Genomic DNA, 14,593 nt, shown 5'->3' on the forward strand with positions numbered 1-14,593 from the left:
CAAAAATTATCCTGAAAATGACATTCTTATGAAACTTGATTCTCGTTCTGAACAAGAAAAGAGAATTGCGATAAGGTTGAGGTTGTGTTAAGGTTGTGGAGTGGGAACGAATGTTTGGTTTATCATGAGGGGTTGATGAAGTAATTTACCCACCGAAAAGAGATTCGAACGCTTACGTTTCGAGCGTTAGCCGTTCGTCAAAGCAAATCGCCTTGATTAAGGGCTAAAGCTCGAAACGCAGCTCTAGAGTTTCTTTTGGGTAGCCAATTTACCTTATCAACTTTGTTGATAAAACCCAAATATTTGTGTGCAGACAGAACTACCTCGCTCTTCATCAGCGAGGAGCCAATCTCGTACCCAGAGTCCTCAGGCTTTTTGGTCAGCAGGTAGCCGCTAGGAGAGACTCTAGAGAATTCGAAAAAATTTAAATGTTTTGATTGGCTGCTCTGTTTCAGCTACGTAACGGCTTCCATTGTTTTACCGCAGAAACCCTGCGGTAATAAAATTCCAGTACCCTGGAGTGTCTCCTGGCAACCAAACGCTGACCAAAGAACCTGGGGACTCTGTGTTTAAGATTGGCGAGGCGCAAAAAAGCAGTTAAGGCTTAATTGGTCGGTATTTTGTCTCATTTTCTGGTAGGAGTAGTGATATAGTTCCAAGTTATACTGTTTGTCTGATCACCGTATGGCGCGCGTGTAGGGAGGGCGCTTATATAATCGAAGGTAAGTGTTTAATTTTTAATTGCAGAGTAATAATGCGTAACTTTTGTGTGTGAAAGATACTGAAGACGCAACAAGTGTCAGCCTGTGCTCCCTCTAACATTTCACGCGCTTTTAATATGCAGAAAAATCCATTTAGAAGCTTGCTGCAAAGGGTGGTTTCTACTCTTCTGGCTAGCTTGCCAAGCGAGGTTGAATCGGCGAGAAAGGCGAGTTGGGAGTCAACCTGCTTGCGATGTGTGCTTTTGGACGAACTAAACTTTTCTGTCAGTTCAAATAACCGGAGAATTTAAATATTATGACTTAATTTAAGCGAAAATCTATAAACCTGTAGAAAGCGGAAGAGTAAACGACTTCAAGTTTGAAATTCTGAAAACTTTCATTACGTGTAGTTAAGTTAGGTGTTTTTCTTCCGTGTCAAAATTTAATGAAATTTAGACACGTTTGTATTACTAAGTAGACATAATCAAACTTTATCGGTGGGTCAAACACTGCCAGTGTTGGGGACTAGATTTTTGGCTACACCGCGGATTTCTCAAAATAATTGTTTTGCTAATGTTGGATCAAAAATTCTTCTTTCCACTTTTCAGTTAAGCGACCTTTATTGTTATGGAATTCAGATCTTCGGAGATGAAATTGACAGCGAAATTAAGCTTGTAACTTTTACTTTCTTCAGCAACGTAGTTACTAAAACCCGGAACGGCCCACAACGACCCACAACGATCCACAACGACCCACAACGATCCACAACGATCCACAACGATCCCACAACGATCCACAACGATCCACAACGATCTCAGAACGACCCACAACGATCTCAAAACGACCCACAACGATCCCACAACAAAAGAACAAAAGAAACCACCCAAGCAAAAAATATCAAAAACTTAACTTTTGGATTTTGGTCATCGAATAAAGATTTGTATGAGTCACATGAAAAGTTTCATCAGCTTTGCTCTCCGTAAACATCCATCTTGAGGCTACTTAGGGTAATTTTCGTCTACATTCGTGCCGCAACGCGCCCTTTGTAGTAACTACAGTCCACTACAACTGAAGTAAATCATTAATAGACCTTATTTCTGAAGCAAGGCCTCAACGAAGTGTTATTTGTCAAGTATAGTTATCTCTCCATTTGTTCTTTGGTTACATTAGGCACCGACCATTAGAAAAGATATGGGGGGCTACAATTTTTTTCGTTATCGAATTCCTTGCATGAATTTAAAACAATTGCGTACAATGGAACTCGTGGTAGATATGTACATGAGATCTCTGTCGTCTTGATGGTCATTGTCATAACACTGCAATCTCAGTTCGCTTCGTTAGCGCAGAAATCGGTAAGAAATTATAGCGCGTCGCGGCACGAATGTAGATGGATGTTTACGGGAAGCAAAGCTGATGAAACTTTTCGTGTCATTTATACAAATCTTTATTCAATGGCCGCCCGAAGAGACATCGATCGTACTTACAAATCGGTGTCTTCGAATGGAGATTCTTTCTCGTGAAAAGCTGCATTTGCTCAATTATTTTGTCCTGTTTTTGACAACCTTATGAATGTGTTACCGGAATATCAAAGGTATTCTTGGAAGTTGTGAGTCATTGTTTGCTATTCAGTATGCGTTTCAATTTTTGAAAAAAATTCAAAAGTTAAGTTTTTGATATTTTTTGCTTGGGTGGTTTCTTTTGTTTTTTTGATGTGGGATCGTTGTGGGTCGTTTTGAGATCGTCTTCGGTCGTTTGAAGATCGTTGTGGATCGTTGTGGGATCGTTGTGGATCGTTGTGGGATCGTTGTGGATCGTTGTGGGTCGTTGTGGGTCGTTGTGGATCGTTGTGGATCGTTGTGGGTCGTTCCGGGTTTTTGTAACTACGCCTTCAGCAAATAATATTACTAAAATAAGTCACACGTATTGTTTAATTAAAAACATCATTTGTTGCAGAAACTTTGTTGATAAATTCACCTCCGAAGAAGTGTATTCCATAACAGACAACTTGCTGTTGCTATCGCCCTGATCGTGCTCTCTTTTTATCTTTCAAAAACAGCCTTCTGCACCACATCCGCGCGAAAATCGGATAAGCGGGACTGATATGTTCCTTGAGGTCGGCGCCATTTTAGAGTTTAAGAATTATAGAGAGCATTGTCTTTCCTGTGTAGAAAAAGCTGAACATTGTACTAAAATTCGAGTCTCAGAAACTTATAATTTACTTTCAAGGAAAGGTTTATTTTGTTACAGTTACCGACGACATCGAAATTCACGCTTAGATTGCAAAATAAACCCGCTTTTCCATATTTATCTTATTTTATTTAGTCTTTATTTAATCACGGACAATTCATCGCCTAAAGCGAAATAAATTATTACAAAGATAATAATAATACAATTGCCAGCTTTTAGAACTCATAGCTTAAGCATCAACAATCGTCAAAACAATACGGTTACCCATGCATGGAGTTTCGTCTCAAATTTTGACATGAAGCAAAAAATCGTCAGTAAAGACAGCTAATCTCCCATCAAACAAAACGTTTTTGCGGAATTAAAGAATTCCGCGGACGGAATTCCTATGTAGTAAAATACATGTCGCTCCATTATTGAAATATTTTATTGAGTTCAACTTAAGAATTGAATGTTTCTATTGTTGTGTCTTGATGGAGAAAACGAAATTATCTGAATAGGCCTTATCACGGTTTTCGACGCCATTTTGATGAGTAGGCAAACAGGCTCGAAATGACAGTGTTTGTATGGAATCCGATGTCAAATAATTTTCATAAAACATCGCTTCTGAAAAATTCATGAATTGGAAACTTTTGGCACTAGGAAAAGGATTTTAAGAAAAAAAATTGAGGGATGTAGCTGTGCCAGAAAGCGTGCAGTCGTGTTATGAACTTTCCATACATTTCCCTGTAATTTTTTTCCCGCGAGCTATTTTTAGAGCAGTTCACGGCTGGTTCGCTTTACAGACAAATGTATGGAAAATTCAAAACACGATTTGACGCTTTCTGGCACAGCTACATCCCTCCAATTTTTTTCTTAAAATCCTTTTCCTAGTGCCAAAAGTTTCCAATTCATGAATTTTTCAGAAGCGATGTTTTATGAAAATTATTTGACATCGGATTTCCATACAAACACTGTTATTTCGAGCTCGTCAAAATGGCGTCGAAAACCGTGATAAGGCCTATTAATTACCGTCAGATTTCGGACTTGTCAGTATATTGATTAATATAAATTGATTACGCTGAACTAGTGGTTGCCGTAGACAAATTTCTTTTCTCTGAAATAATCTTCGCGATGCTATTTAATTGTTACTATGATGTAAAGTATATGAAATGATCCATATATGAACTGCGGATAATTCACTGCGATGATCACTTCTCACTTTAATTGTTACTGTTAAAGAAAAAGTGCGAATCACGAGTGATTCATTTCAAAACCGATTTATCCTCAAAAGAGAAAACATTAGCCTGATTGAATTAAAAATTACTATAAATGTGGTTAACTTTGATTGGCTGTAGCTGACTGCTGCCAGGAAAATTTTCGCGTTCCGGAACATCCGCAACAGACATGAGGTGGACTATAGATCATAACAACTCATTTGAGACACTGCGTGAGAATCTTTAAAGGAAGTACGTTTATCAACAGTTTTATCGACAAAATGCGAGTGCTCCGTAACGTTTGGTTCTTTGTACTCGTGATTGTAACCACCGAGGTCGCGCGGCAGACTTCCTCAAACGCTGTCGAGAAAGCCATAAAATCTCTGGGAAACAAGTTTGATAAGCTCATAGCTGCCGTAAATGCCATTTCTCAAGGGAAAGCCACCGTCAAGCCTGGTAACTTTTGCGCAGATCATTTTAAGAAAGATTAATTGGCGCGCGCTTCTCGTTTCGAGTCTCCAAGAGGCACAGTCGGCGATGAACTGACTCGGCTATGCTTGTGGCGCGACCGCGCATACAGAAGAGAAGGGTTGTTCTTCCGTGTAAAACTAATAGGAAAATCTCTAGCTTTAACTATATTTTTTGCTTTTCTCTCTGTGCTTGTTTCTTAACGTTTTTCTATCGTTTTCTTTTTGGCAGGAAAGTCCTTTGTCTCGTGCAAGGAAATTTACAATAACTACAAGTAAGTCAAAAAATTGCAGGCAGCTGTTGTCTCAAGAGCAATAAGTCAGGAAATGCAAAAGCGCTTAGCATCTTCTATTGTGATTTTTTGTATATTTTAGCAGTTATATAATGATGGCACAACTCAAGATATGTTAAATGAGGGAGATAATGTTGTTTCATGCACGGCTCATACTGATATTGTGAAATTTTAACACAGCTTCCCTTAGTCAAACATTTGCAAAGTTTTTTTTTTTATGGTTATTAAGCGAGCGTTTCGCACCTTTGGCATCTTTGGTAGCAGATTCCCTCCATATCTACGTCAAAAAGGAAGGGAGGAAAAGCTAGATTCATTATCGCCGCAATTGAATGCCGACAGATATTTCAGTAAAAATCGGAATTTTGTCATATTTTTCTTAGAGGTCAAGCTTAGTGCAGAAAGGAATACAATTTTTTTGTTATCAGGTCCCAAGGAAACAAAGCTTATTTTCTCCAAATGCCCTTTGGGGAGGTTCCTGTGTACTGTCACATGTCACGCCATGGGCTTGGAGCATGTGGAGGAGGCGGATGGACGCTGGTCATGACAATTGATGGCAATAAGGTATCACATGACAACCAACTGTTTGCTGACGTGTATGTAGGAATATGCACGTAATATAATCTTCATCCGTATATTTCAAAGAATTGCGAAAATGTCCTTTGTACCTTCACGAGTTGTACGAAATATTTGGATACTCAGTTTTACATATTTGAGCGTTCACTCTCCACCGGGAAACTGTTCAAAATCTGCTTTTTCAAAATCCTCGGAAAATGTTAATGAAGGTCATGAAAGTGATTCAAGAAGATCCAAATGCTTTTAAAGCACATTTATCACAGTAAACATTCGACAAAGCGTTTTCTAAAGGTGAATATGTGAATAGTGTAACTTATTGTAACTTTCCACACATCCGCTTTCCGGAAATCGTTCAAAATCTTCTTTCTCCTACCAAAACCGCAACTAGAAATGTTAATGGCAATGAAATAGAGAATAGAAACTCAGAATGCTGTCAAAACAAATTTCTTAAACGGCAAATTTTCGACAAATTGGTGGAAATGTGAATAGTGTAACGTACTGTAATTTTCCTTTTTTTTTTTTTTTTTCCACTTAGCCAACGTTTCAATTCAATTCCAAATTCTGGAGCAACAAGGTCGACTTCAACCTTCCAGGTGGAAAGACTTTGTTTGACAATTATGAGACCAAGCTACCAACCTACTGGAACACACCGTTCTCTAAGATCTGTCTCGGTATGAAGTTCGCACATCAGACAATATTCATTGTCATCACCAAGCACGCCAACTCCCTGTACTCACTGATTGCTGATGGTAATTACCGCGCCACCTCACTGGGTCGTAACACGTGGAAGTCGCTTCTCGGTTCTTCTGCATCCTTGCAACGAAACTGTAACAAAGAAGGGTTCAACACTGTGGGTAAATATAGTGATTCCCCCAGAGCCAGAATCGGTATCATTGCTAATGAACAAAATGATTGCATTACTCCTGATTCCAAAATTGGTTTTGGTACTGGAGGAAACCCTTTTAACTCCATCACGTGTGGAAACGAGGCTGAATATAAATCTGGAGGAGATAACGGAAAAAAGCACATCAAAGCCATGGGTTACATTCTGGTGCAGTAACAATCGCAAGGAACTGAAACACTGAGCTTTGTCATAAAGGTCATAAGCCATAAGTAAAGTAAAGAACAAAGCCTTGTAATCCTTGACAAGCAAATTAAAGCTCTGTCTTTCAAAAACAACAAACGCAAAAGAAAAATCTGTACTGGTTATATTATTCTGCACTTCAACAAGGAACATGGATGCAGCGTTGATTAGTTTCTTTATAGAAGAAATAAAGTTGGTGATGGGACTGACTTGAGTGGTAAAAGTGTTGACAGGAAAGAGAATAAGCAAGGTATTTGCCCAACGCAAGAAAATTTAGTTTTTGTGAGTCAATCTTCTAAACATCATTGTCTTGGGAAATGAGCCACAATGCACTCAAATAAATTGTCCATCCAGATTCCTTTCTCACGAAAGTCAACTAAAAGGTCTGAAGTCGCTTGTTAGGGTGGGTAAGAAATTACGTTTCTGGTTTCTTATCGATAAATCTACGGTTACTGAACTCTTTTACAGCTCGATACTAGGAAACTTTGGTTTGACTTCTAGATTGGGTTCTTTGAAAATACACCCAAACTAAGAGATTGAATCAGTTAAAATACCATCTAGTCAGTTCACCCGAAATTTGGGCGGCAGGAGGGAAGAGTGGGAGGGAAGGGGGCGGGGGGGAGTTAGCCTACCCAAAGACTAACGTTTGCTAAAAATTTTTACTTTCCTAGAACGGCGGAAAGTTTGGTAGAGACTTTATCAGCAGATAGAGTGAGAAAACTGCCAAACAAAAATAGCACTAGGCGTGCAGTTTGGCTGCAATTACGGTCTAGTTCATCACTCACTTGTGGTTTTATATTGATGGCGCGGACTCGGCGGGGGGTAACCATTGAAAAGACAGTTGTTCAGCAAAGTATTCAATGCTTAAACTTTATATGACGGAAAGTGAAAATTTTATCAGCCCAATTTAAATTCATCCTTACTCCCCTTACGGCCCAACTTTGTTTGAGAGGAAAAATACAAAAGGGAAAAAAGAGTGAAAGTAAAAACCCCTCTGGGACAAAGGTTGCCAGGACAACCGATTTACCTACTTTAAACCATTTCCATTTAAAATATCACTTGTACCTAGGATTTCTTCGGCATCTTCTTGAATATACTCTTACACCCTTTTATTGCTTAACGTCAGAGCACTTTTTTTCGGCGACGAAAAGAAAGTTTATCCCAGCGAATTTTTTAGTTGACCGTTATGGCTAAAAAATTTTCCTGGATTTTGTATGGCGCTTTTGTTATTTTCGTTGCGGGTGGTTTTGTTTTGGGAATATAGACACATTCTGCTAAGTATTCGTTTTTACCACCAGAAAGCCAAGAGCGTCGCGCATGCGCAACGTATACATTCATCTCAAGGTTTCTTTCGGTGTATATCAATAAAATAAAATTTAAACCAAGGGTAAAATTGAACCACAACATATATTCATTGGGATGGCCTTTAATATCTCGTCTCAGATACAAACTTGGATTTAGTCGTAAAGAAAATCTGCAGTTTTCTTCGGCAAAAATTTTAGCTTAAAATTTCGTCAAGCTGGAAAATTAATTCTTTTTGTTTTCGAAGGGGCAAATATGTCCTTAAAAAGTCAGTCATCATTTTCGCTGTACGCAATACGAGCCTTTGTTCATCCTCGGAGATCCAGGGGCAGTTAGTCGGATACAAGGTATTCTTATGGTCCAAAGTTTACTATGAACCTGTTCTTACAGTAAACGTTCGCCCACGAAAAACCCTTCTCCCCGACTTTAAACTGCTGCCGGGGATGGCCTTTTGTTCAGCCCAAAGGTGGCCGAGACGTGGCATATCGATGGATACTGGGTCCTAACTTGTGAAGGGTCCATGTTTGCAGAAGCTTGCGGGTTAAGCTGGGCTGAAGACCTTCGGAGAGTAATATTTTGACCAGTTGTCAGTTGTTTCTCTCAGTGTTTGTAGCACCATGGGCGAGAAACCGTTAACAGATTCAGAAAGGAAAAAGCAATTCTCAGTTCGAAGGCTCCCAGTTGTGGAGGACGTTACCAGCATCAAGAGCTATCAAGGAATCCTTCAACCGACATTTGCCCTGCTCACTTGTGAAGGATCGAAATGTGGCGACGAATAGCATTTTTTTTTTCAGATTGAAGCTTTGAGATGATCTCTGGAAAATGCGTAGTTGATACTTCCCATGTTGGTTTTGTATTCCAATAACCACTGCTAATATCTTCTTTCCCCATATAAGCTACGCAAAAATGCCTTTTAGTAGATAGGCACCGGCCTACAAAAATAGAACTTCACAGGCCATCTCGAGATAAGCAGTACGTACGCGCAAAGGCAAAAGGAAACATCGTCTTTAAAAAATAATAATAGAGAAAACACTTCGGCTCAGATTCTTGCTCAGACTTGATTTCGCGTAATTGTTCTCCATCTGCATGTCGGGTCGGAAATGGTTAAAGAAATCTGAGAATGGAGAAGATAGAAGTGGTTGTAACGGGAATATCCCGAAGAGGCAGGTCTGGGCCCCTAAACGACTCGAGGGTGCTGAAAACACTCAAAGATTATTGCTCAGACTCGCGTTCGTATAATTGTTCTTCATTTGCATGTCGGGTCAGAAATGGTTAAAGAAATCTAAGACTGTAAGATAGAAGTGGTTGTGGCGGGAACATCCCGAAGAGCCAGGGCCGGGCCCCAAAACGACTCGAGGGTGCTGACCAGGAAATTTTTTTTTTTTTCACAGAGCCCCGTGCTTCTTGTACAACCTCGTTTCCAAGGTTTTTTTTTATCTCCTCACCCCAGGAGGAGCGAGAGGCAAATAGAGAACAGCTGTAGGACCGGCCATCCTCGTTCCCAGAGCCTACGATTTTATTTTCAATTATTTGAACAACGTAGTTATTCAGTTGAACAGTTGGACAGGACTATTACAGAGTAAGTTAAAAATGTACCTGCGAGAGCTCAACGCTATTCTACTTCCAAAAGTAGAGGATGTATTCATTTATTTAACTATTAGTTTATTTATTTATTTATTTATTTATTTATTTATTTATTTATTTATTTATACATAATTATTAATTTAAAGGTGTAACATAAGGATTATAATACGTATGATTATGTGGTCACGATATAAATCTCATTATAAAGTCGGACTTTTCTGCTGTTTCCGGCATATTTATCCGTTCTTGAATTGCTGCATAATTGTTAAAATCTCTTTTCTCTTATTATTGCTCCTCTTTCAGCCAACCGATCTTATTTCATGATAAATTACCCAAGCTATAAAAATGAATTGAAAAGGCCCAGAGCTGTCATAATGGTCAGTCATAGTTTCGCATCATTGTACATTTTAACGATTAATGCCGCTAACGTCAGCTTCCCACTTCGCTACTTCGAGTACCACTACATGAGCCTTATCACGAGGCAATGCACTGTAGTGATCCTAAAAAGATTTAAAACCTTCCTTGTTTGTACATTCACTCCGTGTGGTATTCAGCGTATGTAACTGATGGCAAGGTAATCTTGAAGCACAAGTCCAACGCTATGTTACGTGGTTAAGAAGCGGCTGCGTTTTATCAGGTTAAGCTTATTCACGAATCCCTTTTTGATTTCCTGAATATATCGTGTCCAGTTGAGTTAGTTATCCACTGTCACGGCTAAACGTCTTGAAGGGGGGAGTGCGTCCAGAAGACCACTTAAGTATTGCTGTTATGACAACTAGCTAGCTAGTCTCCCACCCCAAGAACAGCAAAGCCATGGTTATCACAGCGACAAAACGTACGCACTGTCCCCTTCAAGATGTTTCGACGTGTTATACTGAGTTGTATCTGCACCGTATAGCGAGCTCCTCTAGCGCTTTGCTAAGCAAAGCTGTGACCTCATCCACACAACTCCTTGAACAAAACAATTGTGCAGGTATCCTCTGCGGACATGTACGTTGATCCTGAGATAACAGCATTGGGTAAATTGCTCTTGTTCAATGTAAAAATTTTTGGAGAGAGAACAACACCTTGAGGGATGTAAGAGGTGACTTTGGCACCGTGTCAGACTTCACACCGTTGACTACCGTGTATTGCTTTCTCTTTGTTAGGTAGTCTGTCAGCCAAGCTAGCTCATGGACACCAGGCATTGACAGTAACATTGGCAAGGGAACAATTTTAGAGAGGGATTTTAAGCTTCCCTTACAATATTAAACAAATACTAAAAATATCTACATTTAAATATGGACGAGTAACCAGGGCAAGACATAATAATTTAAATCCTTCTCTGGTTAAAAGTTAAAAAAGGTTAAGAGCCGTTGTCAATGGGCGCGATCCATTAAGCTAAAATTTCCGGAAATTTCGGTACAGAATCAAATGGAACGGGATATTTCGAAAAAAATTGTTTCGAAAATTCCGGACAACCTCGAGAGGTTGTCCTTTTTTCCGAAAATTTGGAAATTCCGGAAATTTTCTGTACCATTTGGCATACCATTTGGGCCAGGCACTCGGGTCCATGCCCATCCTGGTGTTTCTCCAGCGGTCAGATTGATTGTTGAGCCATGGCTGACGGTGGAGTATACCAATGCAGCGCTTGTTTTTTCACCTCGGACGATCTACCGTTCTTTTTGAGGCATTTATGCGTAGACGAGGATGGCAACATTGCGCCACCAAATGCTCCCATCGGTAAGTTGATTGGAATATTGAGTAATTCGCTTTTGAATGCATACACTTCCTTTTTGATATCGATGAATTCCCGCCAATACAAATGAACGTTCGCTATCTCATACTTAGTTTAATATTTCGTAAACCTAGACCCATATATCTCAGCTTGTCTGTATTTTTTTCAGTCTTTTTAGAGTGCAAAACAGTTGTTATCGCGTTTTCTCCGATTTCTTGTCGGCGCGAATTTCGGCTTTGTGTGCGTCGCGAGAGGCTTCCAGCTTCTTGAGAGCTCCGTGAGGGCTCGAAGGCCCGCGTATGTGACGGACATACGACTGTTATGCAGTCTAAAGTCTCTTTTACCCGAATACCGACAGGTTTCGTACACTTTTGACCTGTTAAACTTCCATGGCTTTCCATGACTTTCTCCATAATTGTTCTCAGACAGTAATGTCAAAACAATCATTTATTCAACTAGGTAGGTTTTGAAATTATGACCCAGTTCAACCAACCAATGCGCGCTAGTGTTTATTTCTTCTGAAAGTAAATCTGATTTTTGTACTCGTCAGTTAATTTTTCAACTTCAGATGTTATTGCCTTTCACTCTTAGAAAGTGAACAGATTTTCCATGACCCACACCTAAATTTTTCTTTATCCCTCCTATTTTTTCGAGCATTTTTTTTTTTTGGGGGGGGGGGGTCCAAAAAATTTTTCAATGTTAATGAACACTCATTAAATTTGTGTTCTAATTGTAAACTATCAATTCTACCGATATTGTTTAAGATACGGTGGGGGGTCCAAAATATTTTTCAATTTTAATGAACACTCCTTAAATTTGTGTTCTAATTGTAAACTATCAATTCTACAGATATTGTTCAAGATACGGTGAAAGACTCAACGCCATGTGCAACCCTGCAAAAATGGGATGACAAGACGGTTCGTTTATTAATTGAACAGTATCGTAAATTTAAACATTTGTTAAAACAACCGAAGACCAAAAAGAAAGAGGTCTTCGATAAAATTGCATCAAAATTTAACGAAGCTGCAGATGTTGTTGTGACTGGGGAACAATGTATGCGAAAGTGGTTTAAGCTGGAGGGCCCATTCAAGAAGATCGAGGATAATAACAAGAAAACTGGGAGCGCAAACAAGTCATGGAAATTTCATGATCTCATGGATGAGGTGTTTGGGGATAGCCCGAAAGTGCACCCCACCTATACCTTTGACACTGGGAGATCTTCTTCAAGTAGTGCCAACAGTGATCAATCAGAGAAGGATGATGACTACAACAAGGATGTTGACTCTGAGGATGATGACTCCAATGATGATGATGACGATGTGGCCACAAAGGGCAAAAGGGGAAAGACCCTGAGGAACAAGAAACGAAAAAGAAAGAGCTACTCGTCAGCAGCTGAAATGTTGACCTTCCTCCATGATTGGACAGAAAAGAGAGAGAAAGCAGAGGGGGAGAGACTTAAATTTTTACGAGACGTGCAAGAGAAAAGAGATAAATTTAACAGTGAGTTTCTGGATATACTAAGAAACAAGTAGATGTAAAATATATAATTATGTAAGCTAAAAGCCTCTCGTTGAGAAAAATAAATTCCCACACGGTTATTGTGAGTTTCTTCCAAAATCTATTAAGTCTATTAAGCCTATTAGTTTCCTATTCGAACTATTAAGCCTGTTAGGACTATTAAGCCTATTAGGTCCATTAAGTCTATTAGGCCTATTTAAGTCTATTAGGCTACTTGTCCTTAGCCCCTGAGGGGGTAGGAGACTCACATTAACCGTGTGGGAATTTGCTACCGTTTCGTTAAGACCCTTTGGTCTATGAGTTTGTTGTAAACCAATGTATTTATTCTTAAAATATATACATTTATTTAAAAAAATGCCACCAGTTTGGACAATTTAGCCAGTTGGGTTTGTTGTAAAGCAATGTATTCATTTTTAATACCCTTATCTAAAACAATGCCAGCAGTTTGAAGTCTAAATTAATTCAGCCGTTATACACTTGGTCAGTTAAATAAAACTGAATTTATATTGACAGAAAAATAAACTGTGTTATTATTGTGTTTGGCATGTTTTTCTGAAGTTCACAGACCACAGACAACGTTCATGAGACGGGTTCTTTTCTGGTTAGCTCGTCCATCTGGGAATGGAGGCTCTTCAGCATCATGATCATCGTTGTGCTCCCCTTCAAGGATGTATCCTTCCTCAAAATCATCATGCAGTAAACAGAAATTGTGCAGGACACATGCAGCAATTATGACATTTAATTCCAATTTTACATCAAAATGATCCAGAAAGAGAAGTTTTCTCCATCTTCCCTTGAGAAGTCCTATTGCCCTCTCTATTGTCTGTCGAATCGAAGAAAGGGCTTTATTGAACCTTCGTTGATGCACTGTCAAATGCCCATTGTCTCTGTAAGGTGTTATAAGCCACCTAGAGGAGAAAAATATAAATGTTCAGGGTTTGAAAATTACCGGTAATTTTGATAGTACTCACCATTGGGCAAGTACCCTAACAAATACACCAAAAAAAAAATCTTGAATTTCTACTCGTCCAACAGGATTGACACTCGCCTGGGCTAATTTCCATCCCTGCATATTGTTGTATGTAGATTAGATAATTTCCTGTTTCCGTAATCAATATGATTTTTACAGGGTAGGGAGATTATCCTCACATCAAAGCCCAAACCAGGGCCAGGTGGTTGTTCTTAGTCACGCCTCCCACCCTTGACCAATCCAGCATTGTTGGACCGTATACTGGGAGCATAAGCCCCCGCTGGCATAGCTCTTGGTATTATCAAGACTCACAAGCTTCACCACCATGACAAGGTGACTAACCCAAGGTGAAGATCATTAATGCATAATCAAGTCTAATCGACGTATTGTATTAAAGTTCAATCACCCTCTTGAAAACATCTTTTCAAAAGATTTATTTACGTTATTTAATATTATTGGTTTAATTATTATTATTAATGATGCAGGTCATGAGAATTGAGGAAAAAATTAATTATCAAACATGACCTGCCTTAACTTCAAAGAAGTCAACTTCTCATAAAAAAAAAAACACTAAATGCAAGGAACTCAGTGAGAAGAATATATCAAATTGTCCAGCCTGAGAAGTAAGGCAGTGGAAACTATTCGAAACACAGCTTGTTCCAGGTGTTCAGATAGTGTGAAAAGGTGTGAAGAATGTGGAACAGGCTAAACACAACATTGTCTTGTGATACCTTAATAATGGGTATCCACCATCCCCAAGTAAATGAGTATCGCCAGGAAACTTGTTGGCAGCATTGTTCCACAGCACTGAATTGCGAAGGACCCGCGAGTCATGCACTGAGCCGGGCCAACTGGCCAGAACATCAGTAAACACCATATTGTCATCACATACGAGCTGAAAACAAAGCTAATGCTTCTGTTTTTGCATACTCAATTCCTACTTTAACCATGGGACACACTGGTACGTTTTTTTTTTGTCACTTTACCCTTAGCATTTGGAGGAG

The 14,593-nt window shown here is 39.3% G+C and overlaps 2 protein-coding genes across 3 annotated transcripts; both read left to right on the forward strand.

Moving 5' to 3' along the window:
• The first annotated feature begins 683 nt into the window (after positions 1-683).
• On the forward strand, positions 684-6,708 carry LOC146471409 (putative skeletal organic matrix protein 5). Of its 2 annotated transcripts, none has more exons than XM_085120909.1 (4): positions 684-722; positions 4,781-4,823; positions 5,267-5,402; positions 5,950-6,708. In XM_085120909.1, exons 3-4 carry the CDS (start codon positions 5,298-5,300, stop codon positions 6,472-6,474), a joined length of 630 nt encoding a protein of 209 aa, XP_084977035.1. In that variant the 5' UTR covers positions 684-722; positions 4,781-4,823; positions 5,267-5,297; the 3' UTR covers positions 6,475-6,708. The 2 variants fall into 2 exon arrangements, with proteins under 2 accessions (XP_084977035.1, XP_084977034.1); XM_085120908.1 differs by lacking the exon at positions 684-722 and adding an exon at positions 4,273-4,537.
• Positions 6,709-10,822: 4,114 nt separating this feature from the next.
• Positions 10,823-12,659, forward strand: LOC146471410 (uncharacterized). The gene is made up of 2 exons (XM_085120910.1): positions 10,823-11,106; positions 11,951-12,659. Exons 1-2 carry the CDS (start codon positions 10,983-10,985, stop codon positions 12,631-12,633), a joined length of 807 nt encoding a protein of 268 aa, XP_084977036.1. The 5' UTR covers positions 10,823-10,982; the 3' UTR covers positions 12,634-12,659.
• The last annotated feature ends 1,934 nt before the right edge of the window (positions 12,660-14,593 follow it).

The sequence above is a fragment of the Pavona decussata genome, unplaced genomic scaffold, assembly GCF_977016875.1.
Source record: "Pavona decussata unplaced genomic scaffold, jaPavDecu1.1 SCAFFOLD_104, whole genome shotgun sequence".
In the NCBI taxonomy this organism is placed as follows: domain Eukaryota; kingdom Metazoa; phylum Cnidaria; class Anthozoa; order Scleractinia; family Agariciidae; genus Pavona; species Pavona decussata.